General features: G+C 45.1%; 1 protein-coding gene across 3 annotated transcripts in view; it reads left to right on the top strand.

The window, feature by feature from the left end:
- The window catches only part of WNT5B (Wnt family member 5B), a 135,983-nt gene that overhangs the window by 66,897 nt on the left and 44,896 nt on the right, over positions 1 to 24,190 (top strand). The window contains exon 1 of one of the 3 annotated variants that reach the window (XM_061638628.1): positions 3,902 to 4,179. The exons of 1 other annotated variant lie outside the window; for it this stretch is intronic. In XM_061638628.1, coding sequence (XP_061494612.1) covers positions 4,114 to 4,179 — 66 coding nt within the window. In that variant the 5' untranslated portion in view covers positions 3,902 to 4,113. Of the gene's footprint in view, positions 1 to 3,901; positions 5,301 to 24,190 lie in introns of those variants that run through there. One more of the 3 variants, XM_061638630.1, reaches the window with a different exon arrangement.

Genomic DNA, 24,190 nt, shown 5'->3' with positions numbered 1-24,190 from the left:
CACCATTTCATTCTCTCTACCCCCCCCTTTAATAAGAAAAGAAGGCCATGCTGCATGACTTAGAGAGAGAAAAGCTTTGTTTTATGCCCTATAAGCAATGATTAACCCCCACTACAGTTTTTTTAAAAACCCTCAGAAGAGAAGTTTTTAAAAAGATCACTGTCAGGCCAAAAGTCACAGATGAGTACAAAAGGGGAAAAAACCCTCCTTCCTCTCTCCCAGTTTAGGCTATTTTTAACATCCAAGTTTGGCTTTCTCAGGACTTGAATGACAAGCATAGTTTCATCCTTTCCCCAACTCAGTTTCTAGCTATTCAGATTCACTTGATATCTCATGTAGCAACTGAGAACTGAAGTTTGGGCTGCTAATGCTGTGGCAAAAATGAAAAGCCACGTGTGGCTGTACTTTTCTCAGCATCTGTAAAAATATATATATTAAAAACGTAATAGCAATAGTGATTTGCCCAACATTGAACTGAAAGCTTACTGGACTGGTTCAATTATGTATTACTCATAGACAAACTAGGATGAGCTAGGACTTCTTATTGATCCTTCCAGATAGAACCAATTACTCTGCTGTGAACCTCTGATTTTGAAGTTATTTAGCCTCCTATACCGGAAGGACAAAGCCTCCATTGCCTTTGATTCACTGGACCAAATTGCTCACTACCAGAGAAGGGACAGGGAAACAGCTCTGTAATGCGTGTTTTCTTAAAACCTTTGATCAAATATACCTGACTTAAAAAGAAAAAGACAACACAGATGCTTTTTTCAAAAACATACTTCATATTTCCTCTTTTATTATATAAATATCAGTTTTACCTTTTACTGTAAGAATATAAAATGTTTTAAGAGGATCTTTATTTTATACAAATTCACAAACAGTACATTTATTCCATGATGGGGTTATGTGTCTGGGCTTGTCTGAATTCCATTACCTGCAACTGTGGAGGATTTGAAAATCTGCACAACTGCCCCTTCTTTCCCCATCACTTTTCCTTTCTTCAAAGCTCTTATTCCTCCTTTTAAAGACAAGTAGTCAAGAAGTGGCTATTTTAATGACTGAACAGAAACAATAAACGAAACTGACTCTTCCCATTCATGTTGCAACTGCAACTCAGGCTGCTCTATTCTTCTACTTCCATACAGGAAGCTTCTTACTTGACCTAGGTAACTTGAGAGAAGGGGAGGTGGGGATTTGCATATATGTATTTCTTTAAAGAAACAGGGTTTCTATTTCACATTTCTTTTAACTGTAGCCCAATCATTAGTTTAGACATTTACATGTTACACCTGTTTGTGCTAGAAGAGTAGAAATGCAAGAGCACTGTTGGGTCCCCAGAACCTTAGTCAGAGAGAGAGAGAGGCACAAAGATGATGTGTATATGGGATGTAGGGGAAAAGAAATCCCAACCAGTCTTTCACACACACCCCATCGTCAACCCAAGGGATTATCTTTCCAGTCTAGGCACAAAATATTTGAGTCTCTTATATTTCTTGTGAAAATTGTGGGGCGGGGCGGGGCGAACAAAAAACCCCCAAAACCCGAGGTAGCCAAACATTTATATAGAGAATATATTTAGCAGAAAAAGTGTACTTAAAAAAACACAAGAACAGCTACTTCAAATGTCTTTCAAAATTAGACTATATAGGAAGGTACTGAAGAGAATGAATAAAAAAACAGCTCACTGACAAGACAAAGGGAAAGGAAGCTTTGCAGAAGTTTTGTTATGAGTTTCTAATTAAAAGACAGTCATAGTATTTCTAATGAAAGTACAAGTGAAGATTAATTCCATCCTTCCTACACCCTCAATCCTCCAAATGGAAAAGATGTGTGGTTAGATTTTTTTTAAGGAAAAAAAAAATCCCAAACAACACACACACAAAGATGGAATAAGGGAAAGGGGTGGGGAGGTATGATGAATTTTTTGACAAATGCAGCCTCAACCTCTGCAGATTGACTAAGGCTATAATCCTATGCACATTTACCTGGGAATATGGCCTACTGAAAACAGTGGGATTTACTTCAAAGTAATTATGCATAATATTGCCCTGTTAATTAGCAGCAAAGGAAAGAATGGTGGTGGGGTGGGTTGGATACAGCATAAAATGCGTCCCAGGGAGCACTACTGTGTTTGATATCCTCTCCCTGCAAGAAACAGTGAGCAGAATGAGCGCACTTCAGTTGACACACCAGTCACAGTGCAGGATCCAAGAAACATCACCTGCTCAGGAGTGAAGTCTAAAAGGCATTGCTGTTACTGGCCTCAAGCACTAGAAAAAAAAGGGGGTTGGAGGGAGAAAAATAGAAGGACAAAGTGTTCCAGCCCAGAAGAGAGGTAGAATGATAGGGCTGGGAAAGACTCCTGCCTGAGACCTGGGAGAGCTGCTACCAGTCAGTTAGATAATACTGAGCTTGATGAGTCAATGGTCTGACCTGGTATAAGGTAGCTTCCTGTATCCCTATGATATCTACAGCTTGTTTACATACTGTATAAAGAAAGGGCTGGCTGACTAAAAAAAGCATAGTAGGAATAGGTGGATAAGCATAATAGAAAAGAACTGGGAAAGAGACTTATGTTTGCTCAATAAAGAGCAGGTTTGCAGTTAATAATGAAGACAGTGGGCTAGGTTTTCTTATTCCATCCCTAGTGCAGAAGTGGGGGGGGGGTGGAACCAGATTTGGAGAAAGGGGCTGAATTCATCCCCAGTGCATAAAAGATTGAGAAGCTGCATTCCCCATAGAAAAAGGTGAGGACAGTGATACTGTATCCATCCACAGTGAAGGCTGATACAGAGTGCAGTAGTCTCCCTCCAGTGCAAGGGAGGGAATTTTGAAATAATGGTGGGTTCCCCCTCTTTCCCACCTCCCCTGCTATGGCAGGAAGGGAAGGGGGTAGGCAGGCAAGTACTGAGGTTACTTTTCCCTTCCTCTAGTTTTGGAGGCATATCCCCTCCCCTCTTTCTCCTCCACTGCTGTAGTCAGTTGGTGAGTCCCTCCGGAGGGGTGGGGGTCTCCGGATGTCCCCTCCTCTCACCTGACCTTCTCGCTCTCAGTCATTTGCCACAGTCCAAGGTTGAGCACCTTGAGGCAGGGCAGTTGAGTGATGCGCTCCAGGCCCCGTTTTGTTATACGGGTGCAGCCATAGAGGTCAATGCCTGTGAGCTGACTGAGGTGCTCGGCGATGAGCTCCAGGCCCTTGTCAGTGATGCGGACACACTGGCCAATGTTGAGAGTGCGCAGTCCATGCATCTGGCGCACCATACGGTTGATGCCCTCATCGCTGATGTGGCAAGAGCAGAGGGAGAGTGAGCGCAACCCATCCAGGCCCTGTGCAATATATGCCAGGCTTTGGTCTCCCACTTTGTCACAGAAGGAGACGTCCAAGCCCGAAAGGCGCAAGCTGCCCATTGCTAGGTGCATGATGCCAGTGTCGCTAATGTTGTCACAGGAGCGCAGATTCAGAGTGCGCAGGCTGCTCATGTGTGACAGGTGCAGTAGCCCCGCATCTGAGATTCCCCCACAAAAGCTCAGGTTGAGCTGGCGCAGGCGGGTGAGACCCCGGGCCAGATGCTTGAGAGAGAGATCACTGAGCTTCTGGCAGTCCTGCAATGTGAGCTGCTCCAGCCCCAGGCAGCCCTCTGCTGCACTCCTGGTCATGCCTGCCAGGTGCCCAATGCCCACATCAGAAAGGTGGCGGCAGGAACGCAGGTTGAGACTCTTGAGGCGCTGCAGGCCCCAGGCAATGAGCAGGAGGCCTGTGTTGGTGATGTTGCTGCAACCGCCCAGCTCTAGCACCTCGAGGCCCTTGAGATACTGGGCAATGCGGCCAAGGCTGCTGTCGGTGATCTGTTTGCACAGGCTCAGGTTCAGGGCCCTCAGCGAGCTGATCTCTGCCACAAAGGCGTGGCCCAGCCCGTTGTCGGTGAGGTTGTAGCAGCCGCTCAGGTTGAGGCTCTCGATCTCCGCCATGCCCTGGATCACGTAGCTGAGACTGCGCCGCAGCGATAGGATCTGAACCCTCCGGATACCCCGGGCCGCCAGGCTGGGGAAGAGCGACGGGTTGGCGCGGCGCAGGTGCAGCTTGGCCTCCACGCCCCGCCACACCGAGCGATGATAGGCGGCGTCTCGCCAGGCCGTACACACCTGTGCCACCCGGCCCTTATCCCGCACCTCCAGGTACCCGAAGATCATGGCCAGCAGCTCCGGGAACAGGCACGAGATGTGCGTCTCCATCGCCCGGGCCCGGCTCGCCTCTGACGCGCAGCCACCCGGGCCCGGCGGCGGCGCTCGCCGCGCCCGCCGGGGCCCTGACGCGGCTAAGGCTGCGCGACCCAGCCTCCGGGCCTCCGCACCAGCCGCCGCCGCTTGATAGTCTTAGGGTGGGTCTCCTCGCCGGCCGCCGCCTTTCCTCCTCCTCCCCGCTGGCTGCGCGCTCTCTCTCTTCCTCGGCCGCAGCTTCCGGCTCGGGCCTCACATCGCCACCGCCAGGGCAGACAAGGCGGGCGGCTCGGCCTCTCCTACTCTGCCAAAGGAAGGTCCTCCCGAGCCCGGCCTCTGGCGCGCAAATGCCCTGGTCTCCCGCCGCCGGCTCCTCTTCTATCCGCGCCACGCCAGGCAGGCCGCGTTGCCACTTCGCGTCTTTCCTGAGGCGGCCCCGAACCGCATCGCGCTCAGTTCCGCGGGCGCTTTCTCTCCTCCGAGCGCCACCGCCTCTTCCTCCTTTGTCTTTTAGCCGCCGCCGCTGCCGCCAAGTGGCTTAGGCAGACCCCGCCGGCACGAGCGAGGGGCAGCCCACTCCGAGTTCCTGCTGCTGCCGCCGCTCCTCTGAGAAGATTCGCCTTCCGCCCCGTTCGGCTCGGCAGCCTCCGACTCGCGCGCTCCCTCACTCGCTGCCAGGCCCCGGCGCCGCGCTCAGGCTGGGGGGGGATAGGGAGGAGGAGACGACGACGGAGGAGGAGGCTGCTAGGCCGGGCCTGGCTCTGCTCTGCCACACCTCCCCGTGAAGCCTGCGCAGTGGTACGATCCGGAACACTCAGAGCCGTCGCCTTAGCAACAGCGCCCCTTCCCCCCTCCCTTTTCCTTTCCTCTACCCGGTTGGATTAACCCTTGCGCCATCGCTCTCCAGCCTGCGAGGCTCTCTGTCTCTCAGCTTTCCTCAGAACCTGGAGTGGCCTCTGGATTCACACGCGGCTCAGCCCTGGCCGGGGACTGCTCTGCCCTGCTGTTCTCCAAGAGTTGCTTAGGAGCTGGGGAAATCCTGTCTGCTACTCTCACCAAAGCGCAGTGGGAGCTCTCAGGTTAGGATTAGGAACATCGCCGTTTCTAAGGAGAGAGACTTCGCTAAAAGGAAAGGTGTGAAATACACACCAGGTGGATGGGTAGAAGGGGAATCTCAGCCCTTTTCCTTTCCCCGGCGATCACCTTCAGCCCCCTCAGTGGGGCTGCCTCGAGGAGGGTGAGAGAATTATGTTTAGTAAGGCTAAAAAGGAGGATTTAGCGCTGTTCCCCACCCCCAACGCAAAGCATCTTGTTGACAATGACAGGCCTTTCTTTTTGATTACATAATTTCATATTAGATAAAAAATCTCAATGAAGGTGATCTTTTGGTGATGATGAAATTAATGAAATAAGTGATACTTAGTTGTTAGTTTGCATCACACGAATCTTTCCAGTATCGTTTGAATAAAAACCACATATTTCCATTTGTTCATTAGCAGAGCAATCTTTTGTATACCTACTTGTAAGTCAGTCTCATTGAGTTCTATGGGGCTTTACTCCCATGTAAGAAAGTGTAGAATAGCAGCCCAAATGAATGAAAGGGTGCATCTTAAATTGTTACTCTGAGGATGCAAGTGGCATCAAATATTTCTTTCACAGGGAGCAGCTGTGGATAAAAACCCATAGTCGGACAGCTAATATAAATATGGGGGGAATAATGCCATTTAAATTACTCTTGCTTCCAGCCTTACATGGACTTGTTGAAACTAAGGGACTTGCTTTAGCGTTTAACTTGCCAGTTATCTCTGGACCTAGACTTTGACAGCATTCTCTGTCGTGGTGGTATAGATTTTTACAAGCAGGCAAATGGCACAAACCCAGAAAGCTTAGGTTGAATTCAGACAATTGCCACATCTTCTTGAAGTGCCAGTTCTACCAGCTTTTGACCACCTGTTTGACTATGTGCTCATATCCTCTAAATATCAAATCCCAAGCTACAGCATTTTGTTAGGAACTACTTAGCCAGAAGTTTCTCCCCCATTCTAGGCTTTTCTGTAACGTCAACTCAGCTATTTTTATTTATGCCAGTAATACTTTCCAACAATGACAAAATAGGAACAAATTAATTTTTTAAAAACACAATGTTAGTCTAGGTACAGATATAGCTTCTCACTAAAGTGTGACTGAGGTGTGACTAAATTACAGTGGAGGATATTCCATTGACTGTAGGTTCATACGGACAACCAAGTGGTAACTTACCATAGTGGACAAATAATGATTTGGTAATCTGCTCATCTGTGCTGGCTTGACAAGTAGGGAGGAAAATCTTACTGCACTTCTGCACTTAATCAGGAAACGGGAGTGTTGAGATACTCCTTGCCACTTGGCAAGACAGCAAAGAGGGCCAACTTGGTTGGTTGCTTGTACGGCCTTCAAGTCGATGACTTATGGCAACCCCATGAATAGGGTTTTCATGGTAAGTGGTATTCAGAGGGGGTTTACCACTGCTTTCCTCTGAGGCTGGGAGGTTATTGCACCCACACGCTGTGGTACTTTTTCTCTTGATGAACGGTTGTTTGTATTCACCCTACAAACTGAAAATTATTTCAAAAATGTGTCTCCATGAAGTAATACTGAAAGCAAAAACTGGTGAATTACATTATAGAAGCTTTCCCATAGCATTTCAAAACAAAGGACTTGAAATGTACATACTTCTTTTCTTGGTCGTTCAACATTAGAAAATACAAATAAGCTTGCAACACACTGTTGTAGTGTCCTCTCTTAAAAGGACTGTTCCTTTTCAGTGTTCCAGCCAATTAGCTAGCTATGTCCTTCATCTAGGATACTCCCATTCCATCTCCTCCTCTCCATCCTACTCCAGTTTTCTTTGCAGTTGACACTCAATATTCATGCTCGATCCCCATTGGATTGTGTGCTTGTGGGTGTGGGTGGATTGTATTCCTGCAAAGTTGGGGCTCTCCTAGGCATACTGATGTATCATTGGTGTATGCTTTCGTTTCACAGTGGTGCCATGTCCCCGACATTTCTATCAGAGCTCACCACCTGAGTTCACTATTATAATGACTGCCTGAGTCTAACTCACTGAGAAGCTCTTGCACAGCTCCCATTAGTTTTAGTAGGGCTTGCACAAGAGCGTCCATGATATGGCCATTGGGTAGAGCAGGTATTAATTCTAGTCAGCAAAATCTCTTCAAAAATTATGAAATTGCTTAAGCCCCTCCCTCTGGATCTCTTATTTACTTATTTAGCTAAAATTATATACCACTTAATTGTAACAAAACCACTAAGCAGTTTACAAGAAATGTTAACATTATCAATAAAAATAGTTAAAAACCAAGCAATTAAAACATATAAAAGACAATTAAAATTAACAGTAAACTAACAAAAGATTAGAGAGCAAGTGTGGTGTAGTGGTTAAGGTGTTGGACTATGACCTGGGAGACCAGGGTTCAAATCCCCACATAGCCATGAAGCTCACTGGGTGACCTTGAGCCAGTCACTGCCTCTCAGCCTCATGAAAACCCTATCACCATAAGTCGGAATCAACTTGAAGGCAGTACATTTACTTTTATAACGAGATTAAAACACATCAACATCTACATGTTCATTGCATTAATATCTGTGTATGTATGCATTAAATCACATACTATTGTACGTTTTTACAAAAGAGCGCAGATTAATCCAAAACACCATTTACGAAATACGAGACTTCATTAAACTGGAAGAATTATTCCCAAATCTTTCAAGTTCATCCAAAAAGGAGGACTAAAAAAGATATAATTGTGGTATGATCAGATTTGTGTTTCAGTACACTTCAGTACACACAGACTTAAATTCTGAATAAAATCTTCTTAAGCTCATACTTGATGGTAATGTGGTTACTGACATTTTTCTGAGGAATTTGAGGCTGCAGTCCTCAGAAAATTTATGGCATTTTCATGATACCAATTTGCTGAAATGGATCTTTCCATTTTCATTTCCATATAATTCTGGAGTAGAAGTTCCATCTCAGAACTCCTTGTTCAGCTTAGTCCTAAATGTATTTAGAATCCTGTTATAAAACATCCACTCTAGCATATTTGTCTGCTTGTAAAACCATTATTGCTGTGCTATAACTGGGATTGCATGTAGTTGTGGAATTGTTGATAGTTCTCCACATCCTTAGTCACTTTGATTTTCATTGGATTAGTATAAATAGTGGAATACAATTATATCTGAAGGATTCCATGTTAACTAGCACTTTTACATTTAAGCATGTTTTAATATCAAGTCTTTAAAATTGAACCAGTAGAAATGCCACTACACTGTGTAAAGTTGTGATTGCAGTATTAGGCTGTGATTTTACCACAGTTGGGTTTGGAGTGGTGCCACGGATGTTAGGAGAGCAGACAGTTGGGGTAGAGGTGATTTAATGCATGCTTTATGAGAGATCTGAAGTTAGATCAACTTGGGTGCACCCTAATACCACTGTTTAGTACAAAAAAGTTAGTGATGGGATAACTTCACTCATCAGGATTGGCATTGCATTAATGTTACTCACGACTGGCACAAGATCAAGGAAATTAAGCAAGTCAGGCTGAAAGAGGGCCAACAAAATCTTTATGTTGGATGAGTGTGTGTTACTTCTTTACAAATGGTGTGTATGCACATTACTTACCATTCCCCTAGATTTTTCATCTGTTAGTAAGCTTGATTGCTGGCTGTTGTATTAAGAAGACATAACTTTTAAAGACATTAAATGTTTTTAAATAGTGTTTATTAAAAAAAAGTCCCACATTTACCAGTTAGGGCTAGAAATATGCATGGTATTATTAGAACCATGGAACTGTAACATCATCCATTTTCATGGACTTCTACTGGGAGAAAGGGTGGAATATAATCAAATAAATAAATAATAAATTATGACTCTGCACATCTACATATTCTGGGTAGATTTATTTAGTAAGAGACACACAAAGTAATAAGAGAAGCCAAAGTGCACTGTGTCAAAGATACCCTTGGGACAAGAAATATATATAATAAAATCCCAATATGACAAACAAGTATGCTAAAGGGAATGTTGAAAAACTGTATACTGTAGGCTTTTCCTGCTAGCATAGCAGCATAGGAAACAGCATACTGAGTCAGACCATTGGTCCATCTAGCTCAGTATTGTCTATACTGACTGGTAGTGGCTCTCCAGGTTTTCAGGCAAGGGTCTGTCCCAGTTCTACCTGGAGATGTCGGGGATTGAACCTGGGACCTTCTGCATGCAAAGCAGATGCTCTATCATTGAGCCACAGCCGTTCCCCGATTAAAATTAAAATTTCAGCACTTGTATTTGTGGATCCTCGCCTCCTAGGTAACCTGAGAGACCAGGTCAGTGGATAAAAGACTGGTTCTGTTCTAACATTGGCTGCGACTGATTTCTGTTAATCCACTAAGATTTCATTAGATCTGGACAGTGAACAGATGCTTCAGTAGAAACATGTTCACTTAAAACATGTTCACTTAAATTATATGAAAAACTCAAAAGCCTGCATTGTCGGTTTTTCCCCCATGGCAAGAGGCTTGTTTAGTCCTTTAAAAAGTTGTGTCTTTAGAGAAATTCTACTCTTAAAACCTTTTACTGACAGTTTATTTCATGCAATACAAATATTACCGGGACATCATTCTTGGTAGTAATAGTCACACACAGAATTGAAAGATCTAAATGATAAACTGCATTTTCCATAAATGTTGTACTATTTTTCACCTGTATGAGAGCTGTTACTCTAACTTCCTGGAACGGCCACTGACATTCCAACCCCTTGTGTAGTTTCCAAATGATAAAGTTGTTTGTCCTTTTCTCCCTATCCAATTACTCTGATGTTCAAAGGGAATGGGACATTATTTATTGGCAACTATTTGAGGGAATCAGCTTAGTTTATATATGAGTAATTCAGGCTGAGTGTGTGTTGCCTTCGCACATACTGTTATGCTACTTGTGTGGTCATAATGAGGTAATAAGATATTCACTTCATTTAGATTCCAAGATAGAAACCAATTGGTATTAGTGGAAGTAGTTCTGAGTAAGCTGTTTCAGTACATGGTCTTAAGTGCAGCCACATAGACTACAATATTGCCCTTACTTAACTCGAAACAAAGTTCCATTAAATCCAATGGGGCTTACTTTTAAGTAGACACATATATAAATTGGACTGTTAGGGGTCTAAACATGTACTTTGACAGCCAAACGTTCTTTTCTTTTATTGTTCCATGGTGCCACCGTAGGAAGGACATGGAAATATTCTCAACCAATATTCATTTACTGAAATGTGAAGTCAACATTTAGAGATTAAGTCACTTGTGTTGGATCCCTTTCTTGTCTTAAAACTATTGACCTAGCCTTTATCAAAGTAGTTTAAATTGTTATGAAGCATCTAATAGTGTGTACAGCCTCATGTGACCATGCACTAGAATCCCTACACGGTTGTGTTCATTTTTGTATGTATTGGTACCTGGCCATCTAGTGAGTTGATACATAAGACTGATTGTCACAGTCACCAGTCCAGTTCAGATGTTACACTAACCATAGTTTAGGGTAATAGGAATGAGCCTGCTTGAACCTCCATATTAGGCACTTTTCTCTCCGATTCTGGCACAGCAGGAAGGAGGAGATTGGTAGTATCCACTTCTTCATTTAAACTGACCTCAGTTTGCCATAATGTCCACTGTGACAAATTGTGGTTTGTTTAGACTATGGTTTATTGAAACAAGTCAAGATCAAACCATGGTTTCTGTTCTTTGTTGTTTCAATAAACTGTATTATAAATACAGGTCCTGGTTCAGGTGTAACAAACTGTGGTTAGTATAAACCAGAAAGTGATGTTCCAGTCTTCTCACAATCTTGTTGGAGGAGAAGAAGAATGAGAAAGGGGAAATCTCTCCCATTGAGCCCAAGGCCTTCATTCCCATAACACTAAACTATATTACTTAGTTTGAACTGAGCTACTGAAATGGATGAAATAAAAAGTTAATGTTGGGTGATAATTGGCTGTAGAAATTTGTCCTTGCTTTTAAAGAGACAGATTTGAGGGGAGAAACCCTTTGACTGAATCTGCTATGAAAGCCTGTAAGAGTAAATACAAATTAGAGTACAATTTGTAGGTGTTGTTGGACTTCAGCTTCCATCAGCCCCAGCCAGCAACATCTGAAGGGCCACAGGTTCCCCATCCCTGCTTTAAAGTGGGATTGGCTGGTGTTAAAGATGGCACACTGAACTTCATAGGCTACTGCTCTTACTTTTTATTCTCATAGTCCCCATTCAGTGGTACACAAAAGGATCTGTTTAGAAGTAGGGTCTAAACCTATTTAAAAAGTTTATTATACTCAGACTTATCATTCTTGCATTTTTATGTTTTCTTTTTCATTCTGTTGCCCCTGGATCACTGTTTCATATATGGTGAACATTCTCTGTGAGACACTGTTTTAGGGACTTGCTTTTCTGAAGAGAATGATTAATACACCCATTGATTCTATTCCTGATAGGATGCCCACTTACACACTGTCAAAAAATCAGGAAACAGATTTGTATAACATTTGCATATTCTAATTATATGTATAGCTACACATTTAGAAATAATATAATCTCAGTACAACATTTCAACAGAAATATATCTCACCATAGTGGGGGAGACTTTGACCAGGTGATCTGTGTGCCTACTCAGTCTGCTGTTCATGTGCTCACTGTTGGTGGGTAATGTCCAGTCTTCTCCTGTTCTTCCTTCTTTGTGGTTCTCTATCTTTAAAGCGAACTTGGACCAGACGACCCTTCAAACAGAGGATGACTTCAATAAATGTAAAACAGATGTTTTAACTTGTGATATGCAACCTTATGTACTTTGGGTTTATTGTCGCATCCTTCTTTTGGATGGGTAATCCTGTTTTCATTGTTTATAATGTAGTAGTTCAGTTATTGTTTTAGACACTTAGCCATAACAAGATACAATGCAGCACAAGTTGGCTATGCACCAACCGATTATGTATTAAACCAAGAAATGTTAGATCTCTGCAGCACACTTTATGACATAATGATGAACAAATTCAGCATGAGAGCTAAAGTTGAAACAAATTAAGCCACTTTATAAGTTATACGTTCTAAAAAAGGAAATTCTAAAAGCACAATGGCAAGCAGTTCCAACAAGGAAAAAAGGGGGGAAACAGCAGAAGAAGCCAATGTGGCTTCACAAAAAGCTTAGAGATGACCTGAAAACAAAAAAGGACACATACAGGAAGTGGAAAGAAGGCCAGGCCACAAAGGAAGAGTACAGGCAGGTATCACAGAATTGCAGGGATGGTGTCAGGAAGGCTGAAGCTGAGAATGAGCTGAGGTTAGCGAGGGATGCTAAAAGCAACAAAAAAGCTTTCTTCAGGTATGTCCGTAGTAAAAGACAGGGAAAAGAAATGGTGGCACAGCTACTCAATGAGGATGGCAAAATCATAACAGATGACAAAAAAAAGGCAGAAGTGCTCAATTCCTACTTTGGCTCAGTCTTCTCTCAAAAAAGGGTCTGTGACCCTCCCAGGAAACATGAAGGAGAAGGGACAAGATTGGAGCTTGAGATTGATAGACAAATGGTCAAGGAATACCTAATCACTTTGAACGAGTTCAAATCTCCAGGGCCTGATAAACTTCATCCTAGAGTATTGAAGGAATTGGCTGAAGAACTCTCAGAACCGCTGTCTATTATCTTTGCGAAATCATGGAGGACTGGTGAAGTGCCGGATGACTGGAGGAGAGCTAATGTTGTCCCTATCTTCAAAAAGGGCAAACAGGAGGAACCGGGGAACTACAGACCAGTCAGCCTAACATCAATCCCTGGAAAAATTCTGGAGCAGATTATAAAGCAGTCAATCTGTAAGCACCTTGAAAACAATGCAGTGATTACTAGGAGACAACATGGATTTATGAAGAACAAATCCTGCCAAACTAGTCTTATCTCATTTTTTGACTGGGTAACCTCCCTTGTAGACTGTGGGAATGCTGAGGACATAATATATCTCGACTTCAGCAAAGCTTTTGACAAAGTGCCCCATGATATTCTGATTGGCAAGCTAGCTAAATGTGGGCTGGATGGAACAACTATCAGGTGGATCCACAGTTGGCTCCAGAATCATACTCAAAGAGTGCTTATCAATGGTTCCTTCTCAAACTGGGCGGAAGTAATGAGTGGGGTACCACAGGGATCAGTCCTGGGCTCAGTGCTCTTCAACATTTTAAACAACTTGGATGAGGAGGTACAGAGCATGCTTATCAAATTTGCAGATGATACAAAATTGGGGGGCATAGCTAATACCATGGAAGACAGAAACAAAATTCAAAGGGACCTTGATAGGCTGGAGCATTGGGCTGAAAACAACAGAATGAAATTCAACAGGGATAAGTGCAAAGTTCTACACTTAGGAAAAAGAAACCAAATGCACAGTTATAAGATGGGGGATACTTGGCTCAGCAATACGGCATGTGAGAAGGATTTGGAATTGTTGTTGATCACAAGCTGAATATGAGCCAACAGTGTGATGTGGCTGCAAAAAAGGCAAATGCTATATTAGGCTGCATTAACAGAAGTATAGTTTCCAAATGGCATGAAGTATTAGTTCCGCTCTATTTGGCCCTGGTTAGGCCTCATCTTGAATACGGTATCCAGTTCTGGTCTCTGGACTTCAAGAAGGATGCAGACAAACTGGAACAGGTTCAGAGGAGAGCAACAAGGATTATTAGGGGACTGGAAACCAAGCCCTATGAGGAGAGACTGAAAGAACTGGGCATGTTTAGCCTAGAGAAGAGAAGACTGAGGGGAGATATGATAGCACTCTTCAAGTTAGGGTTGCCAGGTCCATGGCCTGAGACTGATCCTGTCAGCCAAGTGCAGGTGTTCTTGCAACCCTGTAATGGGAAAAATCACAAGATGGAATTCTCCCTTCCCCCTGCACAACTTTTAAAGATATAGAAGACCTCTTGGAGGCCGGGCCTGGCAACCAAGAGGTCTTCTGTATCTTTAAAAGTTGTGCAGGGGGAAGGGATAATTCCATCTTGCGGTTTTTCTCATTACAGGGTTGCAAGAACACCTGCACTTGGCTGACTTTCTCTTCTCCTAAAGATACAGGATCAGTCTCAGGCCAGGAACCTGGCAACCCTACTTCAAGTACATATAATAATAATAATAATAAAATAATAATAAAATTTTATTTTTAGGCCGCCTATCTGGCTGAATAAACAGCCACTCTAGGCGGCGTACATAATTAAAATTTAAAATACACATATAAATACAATCATAACATATTCAGTTTACCCACATCTGTACACTATAGAATTAAAATTAACTAGTGATTCTGTATGCCCGCTGAAACAGCCATGTTTTTAGTCCTTGACGGAAACTGTCAGGCCCAGGATGTGACTCAGGAACCAGACCAACGGCTGTAGTTAATTCGTGTTTTATTAGGGTAATGTCCAAACAAAGACTGCGTTTTCTCATGAAGCAATACAGGGATACAGGTCCTGCGGCATTGGGAGAAAGTTGACAGAGCAAGGGACTTCTTCCCGCCTGTTCTTTAAGAAGGGGCCAAACGGGCGCGCAATCTTTCGCTCCTCCTTAACTGCCCCTCAGGTACTGCCCGCCTTCCCCCCCTTCTCTCCTGTCTTTTCAGCTGTCTGCGTGTGCACGGTGATGGGGGAAGCATCACCCCCTCCTCTTCTGAAGTTTCCGATTCCAGGATGGGGGATAGGGGAGGGGCTGGTGGTGAACTGCCTCCCCGCTTTTGGCTGTGAGCAGCCCTCCCTCTTCCCCCTCTTGCTCTGAGCCTGAAAGAGGGGGAGGCGTGAGAATGTCCAGGGAGGGCTCAGGCTCCCCGTTGCTAAGCGACCTTATCACTGGCAGTTCCTCTGTTTCGTCTTCGCTCCAAAGGGGGGAAGTTCCTCCCCCTTCCCTCTGCCATCCATCTGAATACTCTTCTCCCAACTCTCCGGGATCCAGCTCCCCGGGATTGGGACCCCAGCTCTGCCTTCCGACACCATCCCCCCTCCCAGGCTGTGCCCCCCTCCCCTTGTCTGGCTTGGGACGGTGGGGAAAACGTTGATGGAAAAGTTTTACCAATTCTGGAGCATGCACATCAGCTGCATCTTCCCATGATCTGTCAGCCACCCCATAGCCTTTCCAGTGAATCAAGTACTGCAGCTTGTGGCGTCTGATCCTGGAATCTAAGATCTCCTCAACTTCAAACTCAAGCTGCTCATTTACCAGGAGTGGAGCTCCGGGAGGTTCCTCCGGCCGTAACTCACTGGGAGGGGCGGCTTTCGTTAAGAGGGATCGATGGAACACAGGATGTATTTTAAACGTGTCAGGCAGCTTCAGTCGGTACGCCAGGGATTGATTTGAGTTTCTATTTCGAAAGGACCCACCCTCTTGTCTTGTAATTTTCTACATTTGCCCGGCATCTGGAGGAAGCGGGTGGACAGCCATACCTGGTCTCCCGGTTGAAGGGGGGGGCCCTCCTTCCTGTGCAGGTCAGCAACTCACTTGTACTCCGTTTTGGCTTCGTTTAACTGCTGTTTCAGTGTCTGTTGCGCCGCTTGCAATTCCTTAAGGAAGTTCTCAGCTGCCGGTACCAGCATTCCTTCTGAGCTGCTTGGAAAGACTTTAGGATGGAATCCATAATTAGCGAAGAACGGGGTTTGTTGAGTGCTGGAGTGCAGAGAATTGTTGTAGGCGAACTCTGCAAAATGCAAATATGATACCCAGTCAGTCTGTTGATAGGACACATAACTTCGTAAATATCTTTCCAAAACGGCGTTCAAGCGTTCCGTCTGCCCATCTGTCTGGGGGTGATGGGCGGAGGAGAGTTTTAATTCCGTCTGCAACTGTTTCCACATTGCTCTCCAAAATTTGGCTGTGAACTGAGTTCCTCGGTCTGAGACTACGCTGTTTGGCAATCCATGCAGCCGGTAGACTTCTTTTATGAATAACTTGGCCGTTTCTTTAGCCTCTAAGGCCCCTGCACAAGGAAGAAAGTGTGCCATTTTGGTAAGTAGATCCACCACTACTAAGATGGCTGTCATTCCTTGGGACTTGGGTAGATCAGTTATAAAATCCATGGAGAGGTCCTTCCAGGGTTCGTGTGGGACAGGCAACGGTTGTAACAGTCCTGCTGGTGTCCCTGTTTGTGTTTTTGTCCGCAGACAGACAGAGCAGGACTTTACATAACTCTCAATATCCCGACGCATTTTAGGCCACCAGAAGTCCTTGGCCACGTTCTGAATGGTCTTGTAAATCCCAAAGTGTCCCGCTGTGATGGAATCATGACACTGGCGTAGGATTCTGAGCCTTAATTCCCCTTCTGGCACATATCTGGCGGTTTTGAACCATAACAGGCCATTTCTCCAGTGAAAGGTTACTTCTGAGTCTTGACCTTGTCCCGTCTCCTGCTGATATTTTAGCATGTCTGCATCTTCTTGTTGTGCCTTTTCCCATGTTCCTCTTCCCATGAAGGCTGGCATACTCCCAATGTTAATTTCTCTGGCGGGATTACGTACTGAGGCTGGTCCTCGGATTCACTTTCTTTGTATTGTGGCTGTCTGGATAAGGCATCCGCTCTCTGGTTTTTGGCTTGGGCATGGTAAGTAATCTGGAAGTTAAACCTAGTGAAGAACTGGGACCATCTTATCTGTCTCTGGTTCAGCTTTCTGGCGGTTTGGAGGCTTTCAAGATTCTTGTGGTCGGAGCACACTTCAATTCGATGAGAGGTCCCCTCTAGGTATTGTCTCCAGTTTTCAAAAGAGTCCTTGATGGCCAGCAGCTCCTTCTCCCAAACTGTGTAGTTCTTCTCTGCAGGCTTTAACTTCCGAGAGAAGTACGCACAGGGGTGCAGCTCCTTCCCTTCTTGGTCTAATTGTAGCAGGACCCCCCGATGGCAAAATCTGAAGCATCTGCTTCCACTACGAAAGGGCGGTTCGGATCAGCAAAGCGCAGAATGGGCTCAGTAGCAAACCTTCTCTTCAGCTCCTCAAAGGCCTCGGTGGCGTTCTCTGTCCATTGAAACTTCTTCTTCCCCCTTAAACAGTCAGTCAGAGGAGCTGTTAATTTGGAAAACCCTGGAATGAACTTTCTGTAATAATTGGCAAACCCCAAAAACCGTTGTACATCCTTTTTGGTGACAGGTTGGCCCCAGTCCAATATGCAGCTTACTTTCCCTGGGTCCATCTCCACGCCTTCCGCTGAGATTCGATATCCAAGGAAGTCTAGAGACTTGAGGTCAAATCCACATTTCTCTAATTTAGCATACAGGTGATTTTCTCTCAGTCTCTTCAACATCGTCTTCACATGCTGGTCGTGGTCTTCCTGGTTCTTTGAGAACACCAGGATATCATCTAAGTAACAGATTACATACGTGTCCAACAAGTCTCTAAACACGTCGTTCATGAATTTTTGAAAAATTCCTGCCCTTCCACAAAGCCCGAACGGCATGACCAGGTATTCATACTGTCCGTAAGCGGTCAAGAATCCTGTTTTCCATTCATCTCCCTCCTTCATTCTGATCAGATTGTACGCTCCTCTCAAATCCAACTTCGTGAAGATTTTTGCAGAGCGCAGTCGGTCCAGCAACTCTGAGATCAGGGGCAGTGGGTAGCTGTTGGGGATGGTGATCTGGTTCAATGCGCGATAGTCGTTACAGGGTCTGAGTTCCCCCCCTTCTTTTTCACAAACAATAGTGGCGCTCCAGCAGGGGATTGTGAGGGGCGTATGAATCCTCGCCTCAGGTTTTTATCCAGGAATTCCTTCAGGGCCTCCCTCTCATTCTCTGTGAGAGAGTAGATTCTCCCTGATGGGATGCTGGCTCCTGGCACTAGGTCAATTGCACAGTCGTAAGGGCGGTGGGGGGGTAAAGTCTCTGCCTCTTTTTCATCAACCACATCTTTGAATTCTTCATACTTTGGCGGCAGGGTCACTTGCTCGATCTCTTGCACTGCCCCCGCTAGGGTGTTCTTGATTCCTTCAGGTTGACAGTTCTGCTGGCAATACTGTGAGGTGAACCACACCACCGCCTCCTTCCAACTTATTTTGGGTTCATGCTTTGCTAACCAGGGCATTCCCAGAATCACCTCAAAGTTCGAGAGATCTGACACGTATAGCGAAATGAACTCTTTGTGCCCAGGGATTTGAAGTTTCACTTCCTCCGTGGCTTGTGTCACCCCTCCTGACTTCAGGGGTCTCCCATCGATAGTCTCCACAGCTAGGGGAGCGTCCAGTTTCCACCGGGAAATTCCATGACGCTTGACTAACTTTGCATCAATAAAATTTGTGGAGGCTCCACTGTCAATTAAGGCAGTGGAATTAAACACCACTCCTCTGGAAGTTGTAATCCGAATAGGCAAGACCAACACCCCCTTTGAGGGAGGTTGGATCGTTGGGGGGCCTTTATACAACGCTGCCCCCAGTCCACCGGCCTGCACGTGGACTGGGTGTTCTAGTTTCCCGACGGCTCAGCTTTCCCCCCTTTCAGTCCACAGTCTCTGGCCACATGGCCCGGCTTTGAACAATAAAAGCATAAACGTTCCCGGCGTCGTCTTTCCTTTTCTTCTTCCGACAGTCTTGGCCTAGCCCCTCCCTGTCCCTCAATTGCATTACCTGCCATCCCTGCAGTGGGAAGGGTCTTGTTGAGGGATGCCGAGGCTGAGTATCTCGGGACCTCCTGCTTCCTTTCAAGGAGCCTTCCTTCCATCCGGTGATCTATCTGTAGGCATAGCCGGATGAGCCCTGGTAGGTCAGCGAGGGGGAGGTCCTGGCCAACTCATCCAGGATTTCAGTATTTAATCCACTCTGGTACATAAACATCAGGGCGGCGTCATTGTAACCAGTTTCCTGGGACAGAATTTTAAAAGCGGTAGTGTACTCGGAAACAGTCCCTTTAGCTTGCTTCAGAGCGCCTAGTTGCCGCGCTACTGTTTCAGCCCTTTGCGGGTCTTGAAACATCTCGGTCATCTCCTGTATAAATCCTCTGTACCTTCCTAAGACAGTATCCTTTCTCACGAGATACGGAGTCACCCATTTTGCAGCTTCTCCCTCCAGGAGGCTAATCACAAAAGCTACTTTAGCCCCATCGTCTGGAAATTCCGTGTGCCTGACATCCAGATATAACTCACATTGAGCCACGAAGGTTGCCAACTGATCACTTTGTCCCGCGTATTTTGGGGGCAATCCAATGGGAACCTTTACTACGGCAGCTGGAGGGGCTGTTCGCATCTGGTCTATCGTGGCCTTCAAGGTTTGATTATCCGTCTTCAGCGCCTTGACTGCTGCTAGCAGGGCTTGAACATCCGTCTGCAAATCAGCTACCTTAGTCCTCAAGAGTTCCACTTCTTCCGTCTCAGAAGTGGGGTTCGTCCCCCCCGCTGCTCCCTTTGACATCTTGTCCCAGTCAAGTGAAGAGAGCGTTGAGGGTGATTTAGGTGGCTCTGTCAAGCTGTCAGGCCCAGGATGTGACTCAGGAACCAGACCAACGGCTGTAGTTAATTCATGTTTTATTAGGGTAATGTCCAAACAAAGACTGCGTTTTCTCATGAAGCAATACAGGGATACAGGTCCTGCGGCATTGGGAGAAAGTTGACAGAGCAAGGGACTTCTTCCCGCCTGTTCTTTAAGAAGGGGCCAAATGGGCGCGCAATCTTTCGCTCCTCCTTAACTGCCCCTCAGGCCTTCCCCCCCTTCTCTCCTGTCTTTTCAGCAGTCTGCGTGTGCACGGTGATGGGGGAAGCATCACCCCCTCCTCTTCTGAAGTTTCCGATTCCAGGATGGGGGATAGGGGAGGGGCTGGTGGTGAACTGCCTCCCCGCTTTTCGGCTGTGAGCAGCCCTCCCTCTTTCCCTTCTTGCTCTGAGCCTGAAAGAGGGGGAGGCGTGAGAATGTCCAGGGAGGGCTCAGGCTCCCCGTTGCTAAGCGACCTTATCACTGGCAGTTCCTCTGTTTCGTCTTCGCTCCAAAGGGGGGAAGTTCCTCCCCCTTCCCTCTGCCATCCATCCGAATACTCTTCTCCCAACTCTCCGGGATCCAGCTCCCCGGGATTGGGACCCCAGCTCTGCCTTCCGACAGAAACCTACCAAGGAGAGGACATGGCGTAGGTCATATGGCAGAGAGTTCCAGAGGGTGGGGGCCACAACCGAGAATGCCCTCTCTCTGGTCCGCACCAGTCTAGCTGTTCTAACTGGTGGGACCGAGAGAAGGTCTTGAGAGGCTGATCTCGTCAGGCGGCATACTTGGTGATGCTGGAGGCGCTCCTTTAGATACACTGGACCGAAACCGTGTAGGGCTTTAAAGGTTAACACCAACACCTTGAATTGGGCTCGGTAAACAACTGGTAGCCAGTGCAGATCTTCAAGCACTGGGGTGATGTGATCCCGCCGGCGGCTATTCTTAATCAATCGTGCCGCCGCATCCTGTACCAGCTGTAATTTCCGGACCGTCTTTAAGAGTAGCCCAACGTAGAGCGCATTACAGTAGTCTAAGCGAGAGGAGACCAGGGCATGCACTACCCACACTACATGAAAGGTTGTCACATAGAGGAGGGCCGCAATCTCTTCTCAATCGACCCAGAGTGCAGGACATGGAATAATGGGCTCAAGTTGTAGGAAGCCAGATTTCGACTGGACATCAGGAAGAACTTCCTAACTGTTAGAGCCAAAGGACAATGGAACCAATTACCTAGAGAGGTAGTGGGCTCTCCAACACAGGAGGCATTCAAGAGGCAGCTGGACAGCCATCTGTCGGGAATGCTTTGATTTGGATTCCTGCATCGAGCAGGGGGTTGGACTTGATGGCCTTATAGGCCCCTTCCAACTCTACTATTCTATGATTCTAAGTTATCTTGATGTCTTTGTTAGCAAACAATCCACCCCCTTTTGTTGAACGGTAGACTGTTGGTTGAATGGGCGATATTTTTCCTTTGCACTCCGCAAGCGAGCAGCCAAACAGAGGAAGACACCCAGATTGATTATTGTCACAATAACAGAAGCAAGGAATACATGGGTTCTTACCAAGATGGTATTTGTTGGAATCTAGGCAGTGTACTTTTTCTCCTTAAGGAGAACTTGCCCAGCCTAGCCGATATTTACACATAAACATATGATTTACTAAGAGATGCCATAATTTTGAATAAAAATACTCATTGTTTATATAGAATAATGGAAGATTTTTGTTAAAGATTAGACTCGGTTCTAAGATTTGCTGAAAATAATGTGTGAAAGTGGTGCAAGTGAGGTAAACTGACTGCTTGGCCAGCACAGAATATATTACAACATTATGCTAACAGATAGCAACACATAGGCTGATGAAAATGCTGGAGTCTGGTGTGTAGTTTTTTATTTGTATTTAGTTTCCCTTACTTCTGGAATCACATTATGTTGTTCTGTTCTTTCTTGCTTCTTCCATCTACCTCTTCAGTGCAAGAGAGACACATATTGTAGTAGCTTTGGGAACCATTTTGGTTAAGAAGTGGGATGAAAACTTAATAGCGTATGGTGCAACCCACCTGAAGCAAAAGGCTTTTGTAGGCAATTGATCTCAGTGGGAGAGCTAGGCATGTGAGTGATCCTATGCATGCTTTCCCAGAAGTAAGTCCCACTGTATTCAATGGAGCTTACCTCCAGGTAAGTATGCATAGGATTGCAGCCTAAATGGGGAAAGAACAGGTCAAAAGAGTACTTAATTTTGGTTGCATTGTACCTGTAGTGGCAAGGCCAGCCTCTTCTTCCAACTCCCATTTGTGTTTTCACCCCATTTTTATTCCTAAAGAAATCAAGGGAAAGGAGGGTATCCAGTTTAATGAAATTGAAATTAACTTCCTAGCTGCTGTTAATGTCTGTCAATAGGGCTATTAGCTGCTTTGTTTCCAGGCAAATGATAGTATAATATCTACTGAACTGTACAAAAGTAAACTTTACATTTCTAATCTTTTTTTCCTCTTATGTCCCCTGTTCACTCCTATTTAACAACAACTTCAGTTCATAGGAAAATATTTATCTGAATGATTCTTTTCCTCCCACCATCCCTTTGTTTGTTTTAATCTAAAACGTTTGTCTATTTATCTAACCACTTCTGGGGCACTTTTTAAAGCAAAGCCTTCGCAAGGCAACTTACATAAAATCACCATAAAATATAGCATCACATTTCAGCAAAAACGTCCATTTAAAACAGCAGTCAAACAGTATGCAGGCCAGCAGTACACCATTATAAATTAGCTAAAACAATTTCAGACAATTTGAAATCAGCATTACCATAAATCTTTTGAAGAAAAAGCAATCTGAAATAAGTGGATTTTGAAGGCCTGTCTAAATGTCTGCACTGATGGGGCCATATTTATACATATCCCTTGGAAGGGAGTTCAACAAACATGGAGCCCCACCAAAAAAACTTCTCTCTCTCTCTCTGTCTCCTATAAAATCAAAGCTTTTATTTATGAACATGCCTACCAATTTTTTAAAACTTACAGGAGGCATGGGCAGATTCTTACCGGTGATGGTGGATGAGTTCACATAGATGAACTTTCTTTTCTTTTGCCACAAGCTCTGTTGTGTTGGCTTGAAGCCAGTTTTACACAGAAATCTGAATCAAGTGATTAAACGTTTTGGGGGGCTCTATCGCTGTAGGTTTCAGCTGAGGATGGGGAAAGCATGCTGCCTGACCTATCAAAAACATCTGTGCCCATAGCAAAATAGCACATCAGGGAGAAAGCTAGTATGCTACACCCATCTGCCTGAGATGCTATTTTTCTACATGCAGGGGGGCACTTTTGATGGGACACCATTCACCCCACCTGTGCCATAAACTGGAGCAGTCTAGGAAAGGTTTTCCCACTTGATTCTGCTGTTTATTATTAAAAACAAAAACAAATTGCTTACTATACTTATAAAATGCTGCTCTCATCTGCAGCTTCCACTGGCCTCTCATCCAAGGGACTAACCTGGTCTACATATCAGCTTAGCTTAGCTCACTGATACATTATTGAGGAGCATCCTAGTTCTGCTGGCTATAGCTTGGATCCTTAGATAAGGTTAACTTATGGAAATTCATGGACAGAAAGCTTCCTGTACCTTCCTTCCCCCTGCAACCACCTGCATCCTCTCTGGAGGGTTGGGGGCTTTCCTAAACAATGTACCCTGGACCGCTGGGGGGGGTCTGCTGGGTGGGAGGAAGAGACAATAAACGTTTTCCCCATTAACTTTTTAATGTAATGTGTCTTAGAATCGAAGCCTGATTTTAGATGATTTCTCCTTTCCCAGTAGCCCCCTGCACTTCATTTCTCAGGAGGGCCCTTCAACATACCCAGAGAGACTTTGCAAGGGGCCAAGGATGGAGGGGACAGGAAAAAGTCCTTCACATTGGTCACATAGGAAATGTTAAGTCAGACCATTGGCCCATCTGTCTTGGTACTGTCCTCATTGACTATTTTTTATTTATTTGTTTGTTTATTACTTGATTTATATCCCACCCTTCCTCCCAGCAGGAGCCCAGGGCAAACAAAAGCACTAAAAACACTTTAAAACATCATAAAAACATACATTAAAATACATTAAAACACAACCGCTTTAAAAACATTTTTTTAAAAGGTTAAAAAACATTTTTTTAAAAAGGTTAAAAAACATATTAAAAAGCAGTGTCTGTCCAGGGTTTCAGGCAGGGGACATTGGAAACCCTAGTTGAAGATGCCAAGGATTGAACCTGGGACCTTCTGCATGCATAGCGGATGCTCTACAGCTCTTCCATCAACTTCTTTCTCATCTTGGAATCCAAACCTGTGTAAACCAACCATTGAGAGGGACTAGATGTGTAGCTGAGACTGACTGCATCTGTGCTACTTCTGGCCAGCCTGACCTCTTACCAGGCACCAGCCATGCCTCTCTTAACTGCTTTCCATGTCTCCTAGAAGGTCAGTGCCTCTG

Source organism: Rhineura floridana, chromosome 8 (genome assembly GCF_030035675.1).
Source record: "Rhineura floridana isolate rRhiFlo1 chromosome 8, rRhiFlo1.hap2, whole genome shotgun sequence".
Lineage (NCBI taxonomy): Eukaryota > Metazoa > Chordata > Lepidosauria > Squamata > Rhineuridae > Rhineura > Rhineura floridana.
The sequence above is the reverse complement of the archived record's forward strand: the minus strand, read 5'-3'. Positions and strand labels throughout refer to the sequence as shown.